Here is a 19,926-nt window from a genome sequence, read left to right as displayed (position 1 = left end):
AAATACGAATTGATTTTTCTGTCCCCAATTCGTAGCTCATTGCTTATTTATGCCAATAACACTTTAAGTTCCATATAATCATAACTTACCGTGACCTTACTTGTTTTGCGCCAATGGCAGTGAGCTGACCTGAATACAGAAGTCGGTCATAATGTAACACAACAAGTACTAAGTGAAGTAAAGCCTGAGTAGAACCGCAGGAGACAGAAGTTTTCATGCAGGACCAGCAGAGGGGTTCAATGGTCCAACCCAGTAAGGAGAGCAGCACTTTCCTTTCTTTCTGAGCAACTAGTGTTTGTTTTTTACTTAAATGTGAAAAAAGGTTAGTAGGAAGAAGTTTAATGACGGAGATGATTCATTTTTAGGATTCTGTGATGATAGGGTTGTTTTTTCTTTATGAAGGCTTGTTCATTTTGTGACGATCGGTGTTTAGTGAAACAGTGCGAGCCTGAAATTGATGGATCAAAAAATGCTTAGAGCTCGTCAGTATATTTGAAATATCTGGCTCTATAATTTATAATGCTGCTCATGCTGACATAAACATACTAGGATGGCAGTTTAGATCCCCACCCTGGCTGTAAATGGATGGAACCTGAAACGTTTTGTACGACTCTCATTCTGCATCGACTTTAAATGTCCACAATTGAGCCTCTCTGACGTAAGAGCGACGGGGCCGTTTGGCCCCCGCGAGCATGGCCAGAAGACTTTGTACCTCTCCACCAGAGAACCCCCCTCCCCCGGCTGCGTTAGCAGACATATGGTCTGTGAACAGGCAACTGAACACTTCCTCTCCTCTTGGGTTGCTGTGCTGTATTTCAACCTTCAAGCCGCCCTTTAGTTTGAAAAGATCAAACCCCTACAGGGATCAATAAAGTGTCATATTCACTTCACTCGTTATGAGGATTCAAGATGAAAAACAACGGCTTGAAAGCTCCCATGAAGAAAACGATCCCTTCTGGTCGATACTCTATTTTTAAATGCAGAATACTTTCCATTTACATCCGGGCAATCATTTGTCACTAATTTAGGAGTAAAACTCAAAGGTGCCCTTTTCTAATAATCATTCTCGTTTTCACGCCTCCTCGCCCACCTCCCCATCCTCCACCAGGTGACGGAGATCCAGGACTGGAGTGCGGCCAGTCCTCACAGCGCTGCCTACGTACTGTGGGACAATGGGGCCAAGAACCTGTACCGAGTTGGCTTTGAGGGAATGGTGAGCAAACTTCCAGCTTGACCCTAACCCCCCCCTCCCCCCCACACACACACACACACAGAGTCTCACAAAAGATCAGCTGGCAGGTGGCTTTTGTCTCTGTCCGGCGGGCTGGGGCTCTTTCTTTTGCTGCCAGGCCTTTGTGAGAGCCACGCAGCCGGCGTGAGCAAGGCACAATTGTACAGGCAGCTGGAAGGGGAAGGTATCTACATGATAAAGGCAAGCTGTTCTTCATGCTTTTCAAGGGAGGGATGAACACAGAGGTTAGCTTTTGGTGGAGGGGGGGCGGGGGGCAGGCATCCTCTTTGAGGTTGCCGCAGACACGCGTGTCTCAATTGAGAAGCGGCCTCCTCATTGGTCGAGGCGCCCCCTTCCTTTTTTACGAATGAGGCCAATCAGGTTTCTCGGTTGCATAACAGATCTGTCCTTTGTTATTTTAACAGGCTGGTATGGAAGTAGTTGGCATCTGCCTCTGGGTTGACCGTTTCACTTTGGCTTTGCTTTTATGCTGAATGATCAAATTCTGCAACAAAAAAAAGCTACAGAGCTACTTACACATTCACTCATCTTAAGAACCTGCCCCTGTTAAGTAATGTCCGGTTTGTGCTCACAGCATCATAAGATTAAAAGCGTCTTGCTGGCTGGATGCAGTAGGTGAGACTTGAGTTATTTATTTGTCGGGACTTGTTCCACTCTTTGCCCTCCAACTCTGCCACAGTGGCTGCGCATCTGAGTCATCGTAAACGATGTGATGCCGTCTCTGTGTAGCCATGAGTTTCATTGTCCTGCCTCGCCCTTAGGGCACTGATATTGTTGGTATTCCAGGCGTCTTCACTGACGCCACAGCATAAAGTGAGTAACTTGTCTGTGTCATTATTCATGGTCGCCCTGCCCCTCCTCTAATGTGATTACCACGGGTCATTATCTAACCGCCTCTTTCTTTTCTCTCTCAGTCGGATCTGAAATGTGTCCAGGATGCCAAAGGAGGTTCTTTTTACAGAGACCACTGTCCCGTTTTAGGTAAGGAAGCCTGCAATCCCGGACCACCGTCACTACTGCACCAATTCTCTCACCTATTGTTCTGGTGCAGTGAATTCAAGGGCATTAGTGGAGTTTCACTTGTAGTTGATGCTGTTTGGCCACTAGGTGGCGACGCTACACAGTCCCCCTGTCTGCCAAAGCCGAGTAGTATTCCCGAGAGTATTCCCAGAGCTCCAGGAATAAATTGTCTTACTGGATTCAACAATGCAGCAGAAGTCTCTCATTGCATTTGAAAGTGTTAATATTCACAAAAAGCAACACCTTTTTTATGCATTTCCATATGACACATGTGTGGTTTAAAAACACCCACCAAAACAAATAATAGAAATAAATGTGCAATTTGGGATTCATTTGTTTCAAATGTTAAAACAGTAATAACAATAGTAAAAAGGTTTGTAGTTCTATTTATTTACATATTTTCTTTCTCTAAACCGTGTTTCTCCAGATTCAACACTGTTGGTGTGTAATACACTTCCTTTTGACACACCTTTTTATTAACGCAAATGTTACTGTTTACCGTAATCTCCCAGGTGAGCAGAATGGCAACAGAAATCCCGGCGGGCTCCAGATTGGAGACCTGGTCAACATCGACTTGGACCTGGAGATCGTTCAGTCCCTCCAGCATGGCCACGGCGGGTGGACCGACGGCATGTTTGAGACGCTCACCACCACCGGCACCGTGTGCGGCATCGACGAAGATCACGACATTGTCGTCCAGTACCCCAGTGGGAACAGGTGAGGCCCCCGGTGGAGCGGCTCAGATCTATTGTACTCTGTTCTTGCCCACGTGTCATATTTTATAAATTGTGAGTAAAATAAGTCCAAATAGCTGAACGCATTCATCCGTGTACCCTCAGGTGGACGTTCAACCCGGCCGTCCTGACGAAGGCCAACGTGGTGCGCAGCGGCGACGCAGCAGCCGGGGCGGAGGGAGGCACTTCCCAGTTTGTAGTGGGAGACCTGGTCCAGATCTGCTACGACATCGACCGCATCAAACTGCTCCAAAGAGGCCACGGAGAGTGGGCCGAGGCGATGCTCCCCGTAAGTACACAGCGCCCGTTTGTCTGTTGCTCTCGACACAACTTTATTCCTCCCTTATTATGAAGTTTCTACACTGCCGCCCAGCGCGCCTTAGGCTATGTGACGCCAGTCTACTTCAAAACGCCCCTTGTTCCTGCCAAACTGGCCCCCCCTCAGCATGTAATGAGCCTCTAAAACGTGGAGATGGGATGTAGCTTTGATCACTAACCCCCGGCCTGTTGATGGCATCGTCCCGGACAGACCCGGTCCCGGCTCCACTCCGAGCGCCTCGTTCTCATACAGCCACGATCGAGACGATGCGATTAAAAATGGGAAAGCATTCTGCTCGGTCGTCTTAGTATTGGCTGTATAGATGAGCAATAGTCGAGCCAGTAGAAGGTTTCAGTTTCTTTCATACCTATCTTGTTTCTGGTGAAAGGAAATGTCTTCTGAATAATGACAACAAATCCGAAATCTGTAATATATATTTTTTCTTATTCTGTTGAGTTGTATTTTCTGCTCTGGGTTTGGGCGATCGCTGTATGGAGTTTGTATTCTTCTGCCTTATCTTCCTTCTCTCTGTCCTTCATATAATGCTCCCTCCGTCTTTCCTCTAACGAACAACATATACTATATACTAACGGGTTTGTCGCAACGTTTACCATCAGACCCTCGGCAAAGTGGGCCGCGTGCAGCAGATCTACTCCGACAGCGACCTGAAGGTCGAGGTTTGCGGAACGTCTTGGACGTACAACCCCGCCGCTGTCACCAAGATCGCCCCGTCTGGCTCTGCCGTCAGCAACGCCTCCGGAGGTATGTACGAACAAGCGACGCCGACGTGTAGAGGGTCTACGTCATAGGCCCCCTGTCCTCCAACACCGGCACGCAATCACCCTCTTATCTCCTCCCTCCCCTCGGCCAGAGCGCCTGTCCCAGCTGCTAAAGAAACTGTTTGAGACTCAGGAGTCCGGAGACATCAACGAGGAGCTGGTGAAGGCGGCGGCCAACGGCGACCTGGCCAAAGTCGAGGACATCCTAAAGAGAGCGGATGTGGATGTAAGTGCTCGTCACAAGCTGCTTCTTTTTTTTTTTTAAGAACATCCATTTGGCCATTGAATATTTGCGAAAAGATCTTGAGTACACTGATAATAAGGTGGAATGTCCCTGGCTGAGCTCTGCTCTGCACTCCTAGTATATCAAGGAGGCTGAGGGTCACCTAAGAAACAGCTTTGCGACCCTCCCATCGGCACATCTCTCAAGCTGCAAAGCATTACGGCCCAGAGGAGGTCCTGAGGAGCAGCGCTGTGCACTGCAGCACAGAGCCGATTCACCCGTATAGGTTATGGGAACTGGTTACGTCAAGTCCGCAACACTGTCCTCCCTCAGAGATCAAACAGCGAGTGAATGTGTGTGTGTGTGTGTGTGTGTGTGTCAGTGGTGAAGGCTGGCCAGATGCCCTACTCCCTTTCAGTGGAATTATTTGCTTAAAGCCGGGAACACTAAGCCTGGCCAAGTGATCTGCCTGCCAGGACAAGAGACGTCTCGAGACTCCCAAAGGAGTCCGCATTAATATTTATGGTCCCGAGTTTTTTGCAGTGCTGCAGTTGCTGATGAAACACGCACGCACGCACGCACGCACGCACGCACACAGAGACGCGCGTACAAGCTCTTAAACACGCCATGGCCCCGCATCCCAACGGCTAATACAGACGACGCACGTCTGAACATGGCGCATGACTTCTACGTGTTCTGCCTCTCGATGTGTTGACAGGTGAACGGGCAGTGTGCTGGACACACTGCCATGCAGGCGGCCAGTCAGAACGGTCACGTGGACGTCCTCAAGCTGCTGCTTAAACACAACGTGGACCTGGAGGCCGAGGTTCGTACAACCAAACACTTACTTTTGAGTGCCTTTTTCGTTATGTAGAAAACGACCTCATTCTGCTGTGTCACTGTGCTCAGGACAAAGATGGCGACCGGGCAGTGCACCACGCCGCATTTGGCGATGAGGGCTCTGTCATTGAGGTGCTGCAGAGGGGCGGCGCTGACTTGAATGCCAGGAACAAACGACGGCAGACTCCATTACACATAGCTGTCAACAAGGGACACCTGCAGGTGGTCAAAACCCTGCTGGACTTCGGCTGCCACCCCAGCCTTCAGGTATCTGCGACTTCTTTATCTACCTATTCTGTGGCAGCAGAGAGGTCGCTCTGTGCACGGTTCGAATCACAGATTAGCACGGGAGGAGAAAGTGACACCAGGTTCCCTTTTTAGGATTCCGAGGGGGACACACCGCTGCATGACGCTATAAGCAAGAAGAGAGATGACATGCTGTCTGTGCTGCTGGAGGCCGGTGCTGATGTCACCATCACCAACAATAATGGCTTCAACGCCTTGCACCACGCTGCCCTCCGTGGAAACCCCAGGTACGAGACCCTGTCACGCTCTCCCGCCTGCTGTCACAACCTTTTAGCTCGGTGCAGACATGCTGTATCACTATCTCACCTGCCTTCTCAAAAGCCTTCTATAATTCTCTTGTCCACACAATGATTCTTTCTGGACGGATTCAGCATTTACTGAACTGGAAAAAGGATTTCACAGTGCGTTTAAAAACTAGCAATCGAAAAATCTGATTGGACTTTTTAGCCCAAATAACAAATGTGCACCAGGCTCTTGATTTTATGTGACAGTTGCAACACATATTGTCACTGCCAAAGATGGGTGGAACCACAGGCGCCATCCTAATCTGTTACTACTAATCCTTTACTTAATCATCCTCCGCCTGAATGAAAGATGTGGCCTCACCACCTGCAGGACTAGGACTAGGTCGGCTCACAGACGTAAATCCTCCAAACTGTGTCAAACGATGGCACTTCAGCACGCGACTTCAATGTCACAAATCACATTTTGTGCTACATTTTCCTGGGAACACTTTTGGTTGAAAGTGCCCCCAGGAAAATATGCAAAAGTGTCAGCCTTTTCAAAGACGTGTTATGTAATACGCTGCTGCGTCGCTTCTTATAATTCTCCAATAGTCTAAAACGACAGTACATCCTAAATAAATCAAATGGATATTTGGATATAATGGGAGGTTCTTCCACAGATTCTGCCTCAATTTAAAATGACTTTAAAGCCGTTAAACTAGAGAGAAGTTAAATTCCACTACCTCGCTGATCACATTTTATCCTGCCATACAATTCACTGGGATCTCAATTTAGTTTGACATTCATTGAAGTTGGAAGCGGGCCTTCAGGCTTCATCCATCTCCCCCAACAGATGGTATGGTCTCAAGTTGACATCAGACTTCCTTTAAGGCCTTGAGAGCATCTGCCTTACACTGCATCTTCTTTTTTTTTTTTTATCAGTGTAGTTAATGGCGCTTGAAGTTCATTTGTTGTGTCTTTTTACTGTTGTGCCGGTCCGTGGCCGTGTGGTGTGAGCAGAGGCCGGCAGGAAGCAGCAGGCCGCTCGCCTCGTCCTCGGCCGTCGCTGTGTCTCTCCGCTCCACTCTCTCGCCTTTACTTCATTCTTGTCTCCCCACCGTGAGCATATGAGAGACGGCGGTCCCGTATCCCGTTGTTCATCCGTCCCTCTTCAATTGGCGGTCGCTGTCGCAGAGAAGTGACCATCTGCGCTTCCCGCGTGTGTGCCTACGGTTGCGCATTAGCACGGTTATCACGGGCTGAATGTTAGCCCCCACCTCCGACCCCCCTTTCACTGGCATTTATTCGTTTGGCACGAGGACAAATGGAATTGAGGTCAGAGGGGTGTGGAAAAGCTGCCACCTGCCACAAGCCCGGCCAGACGCAGCCCTCTGACGTGCTGCGGAGGAGAAGCCGGTGCCGGTTTCCGGTGTGCCGCACGGAACCGCTGGTTTCCAGATGATCCAAAGACTAACGGCTGCTTATCAAACTTTAAAGGCAAGACAGTGCTGACAAACAGAACATATAGGAGACATTATGAACTGCAGAAAAGTTTAAAAATGCACTAATTATTAAGAATAGGGATTTTAAACCTATTTTACCATCTTCATGAAAGATTAGCAGCGTTTCCGACTGATCTCCCTCAGAAGGTCATTTCACAGCTGATGATCCGATAAATTATTGAATTAATTAAATGTGATCATATAGATGAGTCCGTCAGATTAATCCAGAGCTTAATTTTTAGTAATTATACCCACTAACAAATGCATATCACACACTTTAAGGTCTGTGTGGAAAATAATGTTACGACCGCTCTGTCCTCTCTTATTGCAAAGCCTTTAAACCTTATCAAATAATAGTGCACTTATTTAGGAAAGTTCACCGACTGGCACAGTGTAAACACAACTGCACAAAGTGTGTAATGTGTGTATGTAGGCCGGGATTCAGAGCAAAAACTGCAGGAAGCTGCTCCACTGTGGCGTGTGTTCGTTTAGCGACGAGGAGTTTTAGAATTTTACCAGCGTGTGTGTGTGTGTGTGTGTGTGTGTGCTGCATGTGCGCGTGCGCGCTCGTTCCTCTGCTTCAGACTCTGTCCCCTCGCCTTCAGAGAAACGAAGACATATGTCGCCCGCTCCGGTCTGCCCATTTACTTTTATTTCACGCTCGAGCACCTGCAATATCTGAGAGACAGTCCACGAGTCCTAAAGCCCTCGGAAATCTCTCCCTCGGTTGAAATGAAATCACCTCGTCAGGTGCGTTTTTAGTGGAGAGGCGGTTGTTTCGATTGAGCGCTTAGAGGAATTCCTACCGTCACAATCGTATTTCAAAAAGAGGCCCTTTGACAACTGTCACGGGGAAGTGCTGGGAGTTGGAAGCTGATCGGAAGCCCCTCGGGTGAAGGACATGACGCGAGACCCCTCTGGTTTACAATCGATTCTTATGAATGCTTCCAGATGGCCGCTGCTTTTCCTCCCGTTTAGTTTGAGTGTCCTGTCATACGAGCGTTAGAGAAGTCTAATCTGTTGTTTTTTTTATACAGGAGGGGGTGGCGCACCCTATCCTTGTTACGGCGTAAGTTATGGACATCAAAGAAAAAAGCTGTCTGTGTGTGTGTGTGTGTGTGTGTGTGTTGTGCCTGGGCGTTTTTAGAAGCGCGTGTTTGTCTTCCAGCGGTGGAAAGAAGATTGAGGATGACGTGTAGGAAGAGCCCTGTGGGTGACTGATGAATCTTTCAACTTAAGAGTCCCAAATACAGAAACAAATCAAGTCTACCAACGGGGGGGGTGGCAGGAACTGTGGAGTTTTACGATATCTCACCTTGTTCATTACCTTCACATTGACATCGGAGTGTGAAGGCTCGATTTCCTCCTAAATTAGTCCCGGTTAAGTCTTTACAATTGCAGCTAAATATGACTGACGGTAACGTGTTGACGAGAGGGCTTCCACGTCCCACGTTGCGTCGTCTCCCCCCCCCCTTTACCGCGTGTTGGTGTCCTTTCCCTCGGGCGGCCGGAAGCCAGTGGCTGCTACAATGCTATTAACACCCTGTGACTCATAAAACGGGCTCCAAACAAGCCCCGCAGCGGCGGCCTGTGCCCTTTCACGTGTCACCTCCTTGTAGTATTCGCCCTCCTCCCTCTCTCCTAATGTCCTCAGCTTCTTTTTTTTGTTTTTTTAACGGCATCATGCGGGACACCCCCCCTCTCCCCTCCACATGGTGATCGAGGGCTCCGCCGGCGTTGGCGCTGTGCTCCAAAATGCAGCATTCCCTCTACAACGCGGGCTCTGACAATGGCGGTGTTGCAACGGAGATCACAATTGGATAGAAGAACGTGCCGTTGGCCCTTTGAGGCCGATGTGGCAAAATGGGACGAAGCCGCTTTATTCACACGCTCGTCATGGCCGCCGATGATCGAATCGGGACTTTTCTTTGCTCATTTCAGACTAGGCTAATCAAGTCAGACTGTACTGTAATTGAGTAAGCCAGTGCCTCTTACGGTACGCCAAATAGATTTCATGGTTATTGGTCCAATGGAAAACACTTTAAATTCATAAGAAACAGAGGACACGTTGCTTTCGACGATGACTTTAATACATATTCGTTTTATGCATCACCCGCGTCCCCAAATCAGTTTGTATAATCAGACAAATTGGATAGATTGCAGCGTTTCGGTTGCTTGTCAAACAAATAACTCTGGAGTGTTTTTTGTGTTTGTGTGGCGGCGAGTACCAAATTAGGAAGGGAAAGGAAAAGGAGGAGGGGGGGGGGTCAGGAGACTCTGTGTGAAGGCAGTTGGCTGGGATCTGCAGTCACAGCGAGTGCAGCGCGTGAGACTGGAGCCTCTCTGCATCTGTGCAAAGTGTACCTTCTCTTCATAGATACACTTCCCACCTCTTTTATTCTTATTGTCCTGTTTCTTCTTTATAAGACCCCCGTTCGTACCCCGGATCGGCTGAGTGGGCGGTCCCCCTTTTTATGTTTTTTTATTTTTCCTCTTTCCTATTCCCACCCACGCTGTAATTGACTGTTCGCACACAGTCACTTTAGGAGGCTTCTCTTACCGACATGTGAGTCCATGGCTGTGAAATAGCGCACCCTGACCATCCTCCCCTCCTACCCCATTGCTATTTTTAAAACCAGCCATTGATAGTGTGGTGAGAACATGAATCCGGTCGGAGGCAGAGAGTAAACAGTCAGGGAAGTGGAAGGTTTTTAAGGTGGGATTATTTTCTTTATTAGTCATAAATGTGACATTAAACATTACAGCTATGAGCAGTGCAGATGTCGTCGGTAGAGGGAAGCCATATGCCGGCCATCTTTAGGAGGATGCCCCCTCCCCGCACTCCCGCGGCAGTGAGTGTGTTGAAGGCATTGCAGTCGGAAGGAGCTCCTGGTGTCATCAAAGCATAGCTACAGCTGGTTGAAGGGGACCAAATCCATTCAAGAGGTGATTTGGTTCCATTTTACCAGCTTTAGCAAAGCATTGTGGAATCGCTGTTTCAGAGACGGACTGGGCAGCGTCTGCGGTGGGGAGACCTTCACGTGGGCTCTGCAGCAGCAGAGTTAAATCCAAAAGGGCCCGAGACACACTGTGCAGAGAGACGCCGTGTTGCATTTAAACATCTTATTAAAAAGCTGAGATGTGGCCCGTCGCGCCGAGTCCACCCACCAGCTTGAGAGGACGGCGCTGCGTCTCCTCCTCTCTCCTTTCTGTGATCTCGCCCGTTCACCCTCGCCCACCCCGTTTTAGCCCGCCGCACGCCTCACACTACGCCAACAACACACGAGGTACCGTTGATCAACCTCACCTACCTTTCTCCTTTGCCACCTCCCAAAGAGCATATATTTTCGGGTCTATCTTTTAAGTTTTATGCTCGCCCCCCCCCTAGTGAGCGAAGGGGAGGGGCGAGGGGGGAGGGGCCCTGTTCCCTGAGAAAAGGATAATAATAATCTGTGGCAGTGCACTTGAGTCAAATGTCCTGGAGTCATGAAGCAATTACAGGCTCTGACGGATGGGCCCTGCTGCAAACACGCCGCCGCTGCGGTCACCCAGACGGCCGGCAGACAAATGCGTAGGCACAACCACACACACGTGCACACACACACACACACACACACACACACATGTGCGCTCATGCTCCTACAGCAGCACTCTGGGGTGTCAAGTCCCAACATTAATTTAAACCAGTCATTTAAGTCCCAGAGACTGATTTGTAGTGTAGAGGGTACTGTTTGAACTGTGGCTTGAGGGCAGATTATTTATTATCTTCTCTTTCAGGGCTCAACAGAAGTATAGTATTGAATCACTTCACATACACGCATCATCACAGAAGCATCTTACTAAACCTTTGTTGTCTTTTTTGTTGTTGTTAGTTGTCGTCCTTCATGAGCTCAATAAACCGCTGCTACTATTAGAGCAACATCAATATTTCACTTTTCTTTTTCAGCTTTCATTATTATTGCTGGTTTAAATGTTCCTTTGACACTATTTTGCAAGAGGAATATGAAGCGCAGCTCAGCTGTTCTAGTTATAGACTTTTCTGCCAAGGCAGGAATAAGCTTCTCAGAGCGGCCAATGACAGCTGAGGGATTTAAAGCGCTGCTTGTAGACGGGATGGAGGTCAGTGTAGGGCCAGTTTGATATGGCACACCAGAGGCAGGTCTATTTGTAACATGCACATGCACATTCATGCTCGCTCACTTACACACACACACACACACTCAGGGTCGCTCAGAGTCAGGTGGCCTGGCTGCTCACCTCGTCCGAGGTCCATAACAGGGCAAAAGCCGGGGGGGGACGACAGGCACTCGGCATTTGATAATGTCAGCATCTGCTGTGTTTGTCACTCAGACGGCCCGGGAGGAGCATGCAGCGCATTGCCGTGTGGTCCTAGGCGTGAAAGTGAGCGGCACGGAACATCATGCAGATGGGTCCAAGCGGTGGAGAGATGCAGCTTCAATAGGATCTTCTCCTAAAATAAGAAGGCATTTTCAGATATGGACTGAAATTTGAGAAAGCGATTTATAGACACTGCACTATTCTTTCATCATGACTTCACTGCGTTTTTAACCATTATCATTAAAGCCAGGTGGAAAGAATGCCGATTGTCAGAGTTGGTACTGGTACCATGACTATTTATTTAATTGAAGGGGCACAGTCGGCATATTAATGAGAGAACCTTGTGCCTTGTTTTTCATCAGAGTAAAGCTGTCGTACTACACTGGCATACGCACACCTTTTCATCGCTCCACTGCGGGAGAAATTTGTAGACACTGATACATTCTAGCCGTCCACATCTAACAACATTTTTAAATAAATCTAATTTGATAAAAAGCAATTCATGTTTTTTTTTTGGTTTGTCAAAGCGCAAATCGTTGCGGTTTCGTGACCCTAATTTTGATCTAATTTGTTCCATGTTTATTGTTATTTATTTATTGTTCATGTAGGTTTTGAAGCTGCAGCCAAAGTGGAACAAATGACTTTTAGCAAAGCAGTGTTTCCACATTAAAGGGCTTAAAGATGTGCTAAAACGGGTCCAGGGATTGTCTGTTATCCAAGCACAAGCCAGAGAAGGGGTCAGAATAGGTGAAAGTGCCAGATATGAATAGCTCTCCATGCACCCCCCACCTCCCCCCACCTCATTTCTCTCCGTGCCTCTGTCCATATTCTATTGCCTTTTATTTGTCTGAAGCAGTTAACAATTGGAATCAGCTGACTCTGATCCTGCATTGTCACTTCCCGATGGTCTAATCTGACTGCCATGCAGCCCAGCAAAGCATTTGGCAAGCATAGCAAACGTGAACAATGAGCACAGGAATCGGAGGAGGGGAGGGGGAGCGCGGGGCAGCCGGGGTGATGTTGCGGGGGGGAAGCATAAAGGGAGAGCAGTTGTAGTTAAATATAGTTAACGCAGAAGCCAGTCTGCTCAGCAAGTATTTCGTACGTTTTGTTAAAAAGAATAAAGACGGACAAATTTTGGTCCAATTCACCTACTTTCTTTCCCCCCCTCCCCCCCCCCCCCCCACCCCCCCCCGTGTGGGAGCACTGGGGAAGATTATGGTATTACGCTCCCCACGGCCTGCTGAAGTTGGTTCTAAGTTGCAGCTGGCGGAATGTCAAGGGCTGTAATGCAGTAAAATCACCAAATAATGAAAGGGGGCCCTGTTCCTGTGAAGATGTCACAAGGCCACTTTTTGCCCATAGTTGGTGTAAGTGGCAACTGGCGCCTTGTAACCCCCCCCCCCCCGCTGACAGGGGGGAATCTCCAATCACAATTGCTATCCTATTCCTATTATGCTAACTAACTAACGTAATTGCCCAATGAATTGATGGCACATCTTGAATGAGAGGATTTTATTGGCCAAGTCAGCTAGTTTTAGAAAGCAGTAAGTTCCCTACAGTGGATATTGCTGCAGTGAGACTGCCCAGAGACAGTATAGCTAATGCATGAGCCTCGCCACCTACATTCATTCTCTCTCTCTCTCTCTCTCTCTCTACTTTGCCTGCTTTTCTTCCCTCTCACGCCGTGATCACAGTCATATTAACAATCCGCACAGCACAAACATTTCCTCAGACGTCCTACATCATTTTCACAGAGCGAGGACAAGCACCCCACCAGGAATACATACTTCTTTACATTCCATAGCTATCATATGTTCATATGGGTACATAAAGAAGTATGTGCACCAAGGAGGTAATCTTAGGTGTGAAAATGTCTCACCTTTCGCCAAGGTCAGGAAGTTAGCAGCAGAACATTTCTCCTCACTGTCCTCTCCCCCATGTATGGTAGTCTGCACCGTAAGGTGACTTTGAGTGTAAATTCTGTTCAAGGCTTTTCCTTTGGTTGCCATGTAAGGCTGAGCAGCCAGTCCCCCCGCCCCTGAACATAACACAAGGTTTGCAGTCCATACCATAGTCGACGGTGCCGGAGGATCAGCCAGATGATACGGCTCCTTTTTTTTTTTTTCACTGCAGTTAGAAGGTGGTCTTTTTTTCCTTCTCTCTTTCCAGGAAAAATGTTGAGGAGGTAGATTGAGGGCTCGGACGGAAGCGGGCAGCAGAGTTTTGTCCCTGACTGAAGTCCTCGGCGTCAGGTGCCTCTGTGCGCGCCTCGTCTTGCAGGATGACCATCATGCTCTGGACCGAGTGCGTCCCGGGAGCAGGGGTGCACCTATAAGCTGATTGGCCCCCCGCTGACACTCTAAACATTTTCACTTCCCTCCTCCCACTTCTGTTTCGGTCTGCCTCCCTCAACGCCACCTCGTTCTCCTATTTCGCCCCCTCCCCCACACACCCCCCCCCCCCTCCCCGTCCTACCGCTCACCTTCTGCATATACGTAGCCGCCGCTCGTCTCTCTCTCTCGTGTCAGCAACGTCCCCAGAGGCGAGCCGGCAGCGCCTGCTGATGTTTGAAAACGAGAGCGATCCAAGTGGAACAGGAAGCTATTGTGAGCAGGCTTTGGGCTTTAGGCGCAGAGGCAGGCCATAGGTCACACGAAGGCATTAATGCCCACTCAGCACTTGTGGATTGGTCCTGACTATAGCCCCCACCACCACCACCGGCACCCGTCCGCCCCCCCCCTCTCTTTCTCTCTCTGTACCTTGTTCTCTCATTCTCTCCACACAGAGACCCCCGTTTTAACTTTCATCACTTCACTTCTTTCTAACCGAAGCTCACCTGTCTGCCGAGGCGGGTGGAGCAGATCAATAACCATTTGCGCGGCGGCGAGGATTGTTCAGACGAGTCTCTAATGAATCTCTGCCCCGGACCAACAAATTCCGCACAGTCCGCGTTGCCTCCAACCGCGCGCAGCCGGCCGGCGGGACGCGTGCTCGGGTGTAAAACAAACAAAACAAAACAAAAACCGTAAGGAAGAACGGCATGAATTTGAGTTTAGAGACTTTGTTGGCAGAGAAACGGGAAAACTGGTGCAGTGCTTTTTGCAGCGGAAGGTTTTGGAATAGCAATGAGGGGAGGGTGAACTGGAGGTGACAGTTGGCAGACGAGCCCGGTCCGAACGGTGTGACGTCCTGTTTAGGAAATGTCACAGCCACCCGATAGGGTGAGCAAATTGGAGGCAGAGGGGGGGGGGGGAATTCCTTCCTACACTGCGGGATGGAGGTTGGGGTGTTGTGTCTGTTCCGGTTTGGGCGACAGCACTGCAGCACCGTGTGCCCTGCATGCCCTGCCTAGCTCATAGCAGTTATAGAGAGAGGGGGGGGGGACCGGGTTACTACCCTGAGTGCTGTGGGTTCAGCCGGTGACACACATCTACTCAGGCAGTAGCCCCCCCTCCCCCCCCCCCCACATCTGTGTTAATACACATCTCACAGCTGTGTGCCGTCAACCCCCCCCCCCCATCCCCCCCCCCCCCCCCCCATCCCCTCCCTCATTCCCCGCCTCACAGCACTCCTGACCTGCCCGCTGTTCATTATTCTGATGCTTCGTCATCCCTCCGGTCGCCACATTCCATCCTTCTGCCCGATATCAGCCAACCTTGAACTTAAAAGTGTGATTTGCCCTCAAACTTACCTCCCATCAATTTAGAATAGCAGTGACCCCCCTCCCACACCCAGCCCCTCGGTTAAATTGAATAGGGGGTTGGTAAGAGCACCAAAAAAGGACCCCAAAAGAACGCATTAAAAGTCCCAGTAATTATAGTATCCTTAGTCGTGGCGATGAAAAAAAAGCCATCTCGGAAGGTGTTGGACGCGGAGGGCGGATGGTCGGGGGGATGCCCCCCCCCACACCAGGTCTGAGGTAACAAGTCCGTCATTAGATAGCAGCAGGGCTGCAACCATGAAGCCTAATGAGCCAAAGAGCTCTGCTGCTGCAGCATGTCCGGCCAGTGCTGAGAGAGAGAGAGGGAGAGATCGGGGGAGAGAGAGGGAGGGAGGGAGAGAGAGAGAGTGAGGTAGAGAGAGAGAGAGAGAGAGAGAGCTCAGCAACTCCCCAGCCTCCCTGTTCCATCTCTTCCTGCATCCTTTTCCTCTCCATATTTTGTTCTTATTTTAACAAAAAAAAAGCAGCTTTATTTCTATCCTTCTTTTTAGACTAGAGGAACAAGAGAAGAGAAAAAAGGGAACGCAGCGGTTGTCTCTGGTTAACTTCTGTCCCGGCGCTGCTGCAGAGCGCTGCATCCCACTCCCCCTGCGACTCTCGGGCGAGCCATGCGGTTAATAACGCATCGCATCCGAGGAGGAGAGCGCGAAGAGACGGGACGGGAGACGCCGAGGCCCGTCGGGGGCGAACTCCGTCCGAGAGCGGAGGAAGATCATATATTACCTGTCAGATCGGTTTGTTATCGGAGCCGCTCCTCCTCTCGTCTCTCTCCTCCTCTTCCTGTAGTGAAGAGAGCCATAATGACCTAGAGAGCGCTCCAGCTGCTGCAGCCATCGTGTGTGCCTGGTGCACGCCTGACTCGCTGAATCAGCTTCTATGATTGGGGGGAGGAGGAGGAGTGGGGGGGAGGGGGAGAGGGAGAGGGTTGAGAGCCAGAGTCCGGGAGGGGAAAAGGAGAAAAAATCAGACACGCACACATTCCCATACAAACACAAGTCCTACCTTTTTAGAAGAGGAACGCGTAGAGCTGACATGAAGAGCTGCCATTTGAAAAAAAGGGAGAGGTAGAAAGAGAAGAAGGGGGGGGGGGGGGTGGGGGTCTGCAGCACTCTCCTCTCCATCATGTGCATTCTGAGGGAGAAAGCTGGGAGGAAGCCCCCGGTCGGTGGAGGAGGCAGAAAGTGTACCAACCGTCCTCCCACTCCGCCGCTTCCTTATGACATCGACACGCACGCGTCGCCCCAGAGCTTCAGTCGGCTACTGAAATGCGCTTTTTATTATTCAGTGGAACTTTACACAGCAGCTTGCGAGAGGGAGTTTACTGAATAGGTTGAGAGCGCAATTGTCATCGAAAAAAGACACAGCAGAGCCTCTGCGGTAGAAGACAGCTGTACTTTTAATAGTCCCCTGTGGTCCACGTGACTTTGATTACCAGTGCAAGCGACCAGAGACGGAGGACATTGGAATATCTCTTTGGTATTTTTGGAGTTTGTCAATCTTCGACGAGCGCCTTATGCATTCGTAATAGTTCATCTCCAGGGTCACCTCTTTGCACAAGGCGAGATCAAGTAGAGAAGCTGCTGCAGTTTATTTTAAGGGGGGAGGGGGGGGGGGCAGAGAGCACGGGACGAACACAGTTGCAGCAAACTAGGGACACTGAGGACCCCCCCCCCCCACCCCACCCACCCTCCCCTCAACGCAGAGGGCTAAGCTGAGCAGTTAGTGCTCTGCGGGAAGCCAAGCATCCGAAGCATGCGTCGGCCCCTGTTGCCGGGCTGCTCCTGTGTCTTGTCTCACCACCTCCCTGACCATATTTAGTCAGGCAGTGCAAAAAATAGTTCCCGCTACGCTCTGCTCCTCTTCTGGCCTCACCTCCCACTTGCACCCCCCCCCCATTCACCCCCCCGAATCTCTCTCTCTCTCTCTCTCCCCTCGGCAGCCGTTGGCTATGGGCTCCGGGAAGCCTCCCCTCCTGCTCCCTGCCTATCGATTCCAGCGGCCTGGAAGGAGAGAGGAGCGTTGGGCCGACTAGCGTCCGCTACCATTTGCTGCGCTATTTTTAGTAGCTCCAAATAAAGTGGTGTCTCGTGCTTCCACTTGGATAATCTTGATTTTTTTCCCCCTTCTTCCCTGCTTTGCATCCTTCACCAGCAGCTCCACCGCCTCCTCCTCCTCCTCCTCTGATAGCGCTCCTCACTCACTCTGTGTCTTTCCGACCACCCCGCAGTCGCTATCAGTCCTCTTTCCGAGTGGAGCCCAAACACGCTGCTCCCAGGAGCTCACCGCTCCACTCCGAGTAACTGCATGTCCGAGAAAGGGAGGCGAGGGGACGGGTGCACGTGCAGCGCAGAATGCGTTGCAGGAGTCATTCCCTGTTCTATTCATTTTATTTTTTAGGCTGCTTTTTGCAGTGCACGGAGAGAAGTGGCCACCCCGCCTCGGAGGCATTGAAAAGTTTGGGCCACATTTCTGCTTTTTGAGCTCTCATTAATTTCCAAGTGTCTTTTTCAAGCTTTCCCGAGGCGCGGCCAATGAGGAATCTGTTTAATTAGTCGGCCTCATCATGAGGCCATATCTACACTGTACGGGAGAAAAACGTCCTCTGTGACCTCCTATATCTCTCACTCTCCTCGCATACCTCAATGACGCCATATGAGACCTCTTGCTGTCCGCCGCGGAGTGTAGGCCGGCGCTCGCATAGAAACCGGCGGGATGCGGCGCGAGGCAGTTGAAGACGCACGGACACCCTCAGTACAGCAGGAACATCTGTCAAGTGTGTTTTCATGAGTCACCCGATTCTCCTTTCGCTGATTTGAAAAGCCTTTTAACAAGCTCCCCGTCATTCTACCCCCCACTCGCGGTTCTATGTCGGGCCTTTTTTTTTTCATGGTGGAGATCATTTAGCATCAATTTAAGTATGCAATTTAATTAATGTAATGTCACTGCAATTTATAGCTTTTCTATTACTGGCTCTAACAGCTTTATGGCTGTTGCCAGAATTGACCATTTGCGAAGCAAAATGTATTCCAGGTTAATGTGTCGGCTCAAAACGTGACCTTATATGGCCCATCCAAGTGCAGAATTGCAGATATATAAATGGCCACTGAGAATGTCCACCTGTTATTGCCCTGAAGTCTCTGTTTACACACCGCTTATAATTGAATGTCCCGGCCGGCCTTAATTCCCTTCTGTCCGTAGCACCCGTCCCCCCCGTGTGTTTTACATATCCCCCAATGGGTCTCCACCCTGCCGGTTGCAGCCACCCAACCCACCAGTTTAATCTCAATTACAACCCGACATCCCATCTGCCCCCGAAACTCGGCAGCGAGGCTTACATCTTCCCACCATGATGAATAGCGCGGGCTGAATGTTTGGCCGAGCAGTTAATCGATCAATAAGAAAAGGGTCGACTAATGGATGTGCATTCTGCCACTGGACGAGGGGGGCGGGGGGGGCGCGTGTTGTTCTCCCTCCGAGTGCTGCTTCAGACTTATCTAATTTGAAATTTACAAACAATTATAAAACAGATGTTTTGTTCAGAGGACAGAAAAATGTAACATTAATTACGCTGATTCAAAAGCTAAGATTTTTTTAAAAGCTTAATTCATTAATCTGAATCAAGCGTGATGCAACAACAAAAAATGATAATTGCTGCAGTCATTCTTGATGGTGTTTCCAAATCGTCTGTGGTCTTTCTTTACACATTTTAAAAAAAAACTTGTTTTTTTTTTTCCTCAATTCTGTGTGACGCAAGGTTAATCACAACCCTCCCTAGATGTCCACCGCTGGTCAGTACACAGAAACACACAGTCCCCATGGTGACGCCCAGTGATGGTGGCAGCCGCACGCTGCGAGGATAATTCTCTGCGGCAGGCTTTTGATCAAGATTCTGCAGCGGGACTTTGAAATGGCCGGTTTCTCACTGATCTCCTGCAACGCAGCAGAGCTAAGAGTGTAACTGCTGCCGGAGGTGTCTGCTCAATACGGAATTCAATATATATATATATATTTTTTTATTTTTATTTATTTAGCCTTAATTAAGATTCATATGTAGACTTTGTGTTGACATTTAATAGTTTTCTTCTGATCCATTTAAGAGAGACGGCTTTAAGACTGACGGTTCTTTTATATGATGTGAGCTCATCCCTCTCCAGCTCACGAGGCGTGTATCCTCTCGGATTGAAGAGGTTCGGCAGCGGGGATCCTGCTGGGGAAGTCTCGGCCCGGTCGGTCAGCAGCTCTTAATTCCCCCCCACCTCTCTCCCGCAGTCGACATCGTGGGGGGATTGCAGCTATTTCTAATGAGTCCAGTTTGTGCTTTTGGTGTTTTAAATCTCCACGCTCCCCCCTCGCCAGCCGTGGCCTCTGGGCCCTTCTCTCGCCAGCTCCCCCCTCCGCCCACCGACCTGCCCCTCCCTCGTCATCCCTTTACACGGTGCATCATTCCAAGAGGTGAGGCTGCTGAGCGCTCTGAGGAATAAAAGTGATTTATGAATGGGCCAGCGTACCTGGGCGCTGGAGGGGGGCGGGGGGCGGGGGGGGGGGCAGCCAGTGGCAGTCAGGCTCTCTGATCCAGCGGCCCATTGTTCCCTCCAGCCTTCCTGCAGGAGAAGCTCCTCTGCCTCTCGTGCCTCTGATCTTTCTGCCGCGCCTCACCGCCGGCGC

The 19,926-nt window shown here is 49.9% G+C and overlaps 1 protein-coding gene and 1 long non-coding RNA gene across 8 annotated transcripts in view; one reads left to right on the top strand and one right to left on the bottom strand.

Moving 5' to 3' along the window:
- Positions 1–19,926, top strand: part of mib1 (MIB E3 ubiquitin protein ligase 1) — a 43,056-nt gene that overhangs the window by 6,142 nt on the left and 16,988 nt on the right. For all 6 annotated transcript variants that reach the window (XM_078099602.1, XM_078099601.1, XM_078099600.1 and 3 more), the window contains exons 4-12: positions 1,109–1,213; positions 2,167–2,233; positions 2,785–2,989; positions 3,112–3,295; positions 3,943–4,087; positions 4,197–4,330; positions 5,046–5,153; positions 5,237–5,434; positions 5,549–5,700. In XM_078099602.1, coding sequence (XP_077955728.1) covers positions 1,109–1,213; positions 2,167–2,233; positions 2,785–2,989; positions 3,112–3,295; positions 3,943–4,087; positions 4,197–4,330; positions 5,046–5,153; positions 5,237–5,434; positions 5,549–5,700 — 1,298 coding nt within the window. The remainder of the gene's footprint in view (positions 1–1,108; positions 1,214–2,166; positions 2,234–2,784; positions 2,990–3,111; positions 3,296–3,942; positions 4,088–4,196; positions 4,331–5,045; positions 5,154–5,236; positions 5,435–5,548; positions 5,701–19,926) is intronic.
- On the bottom strand, positions 9,908–14,006 carry LOC120815883 (uncharacterized). Of its 2 annotated transcripts, none has more exons than XR_013467181.1 (3): positions 13,420–14,006; positions 11,457–11,670; positions 9,908–10,287 (listed from the first exon to the last, which is right to left on the bottom strand). It is a non-coding gene; the product is annotated as an uncharacterized LOC120815883 (long non-coding RNA). The 2 variants fall into 2 exon arrangements; XR_013467180.1 differs by having other exon boundaries at positions 13,610–14,002.

The sequence above is a fragment of the Gasterosteus aculeatus genome, chromosome 3 (genome assembly GCF_964276395.1).
Source record: "Gasterosteus aculeatus chromosome 3, fGasAcu3.hap1.1, whole genome shotgun sequence".
Classification (NCBI taxonomy): Eukaryota; Metazoa; Chordata; class Actinopteri; order Perciformes; family Gasterosteidae; genus Gasterosteus; species Gasterosteus aculeatus.
The sequence above is the reverse complement of the archived record's forward strand: the minus strand, read 5'-3'. Positions and strand labels throughout refer to the sequence as shown.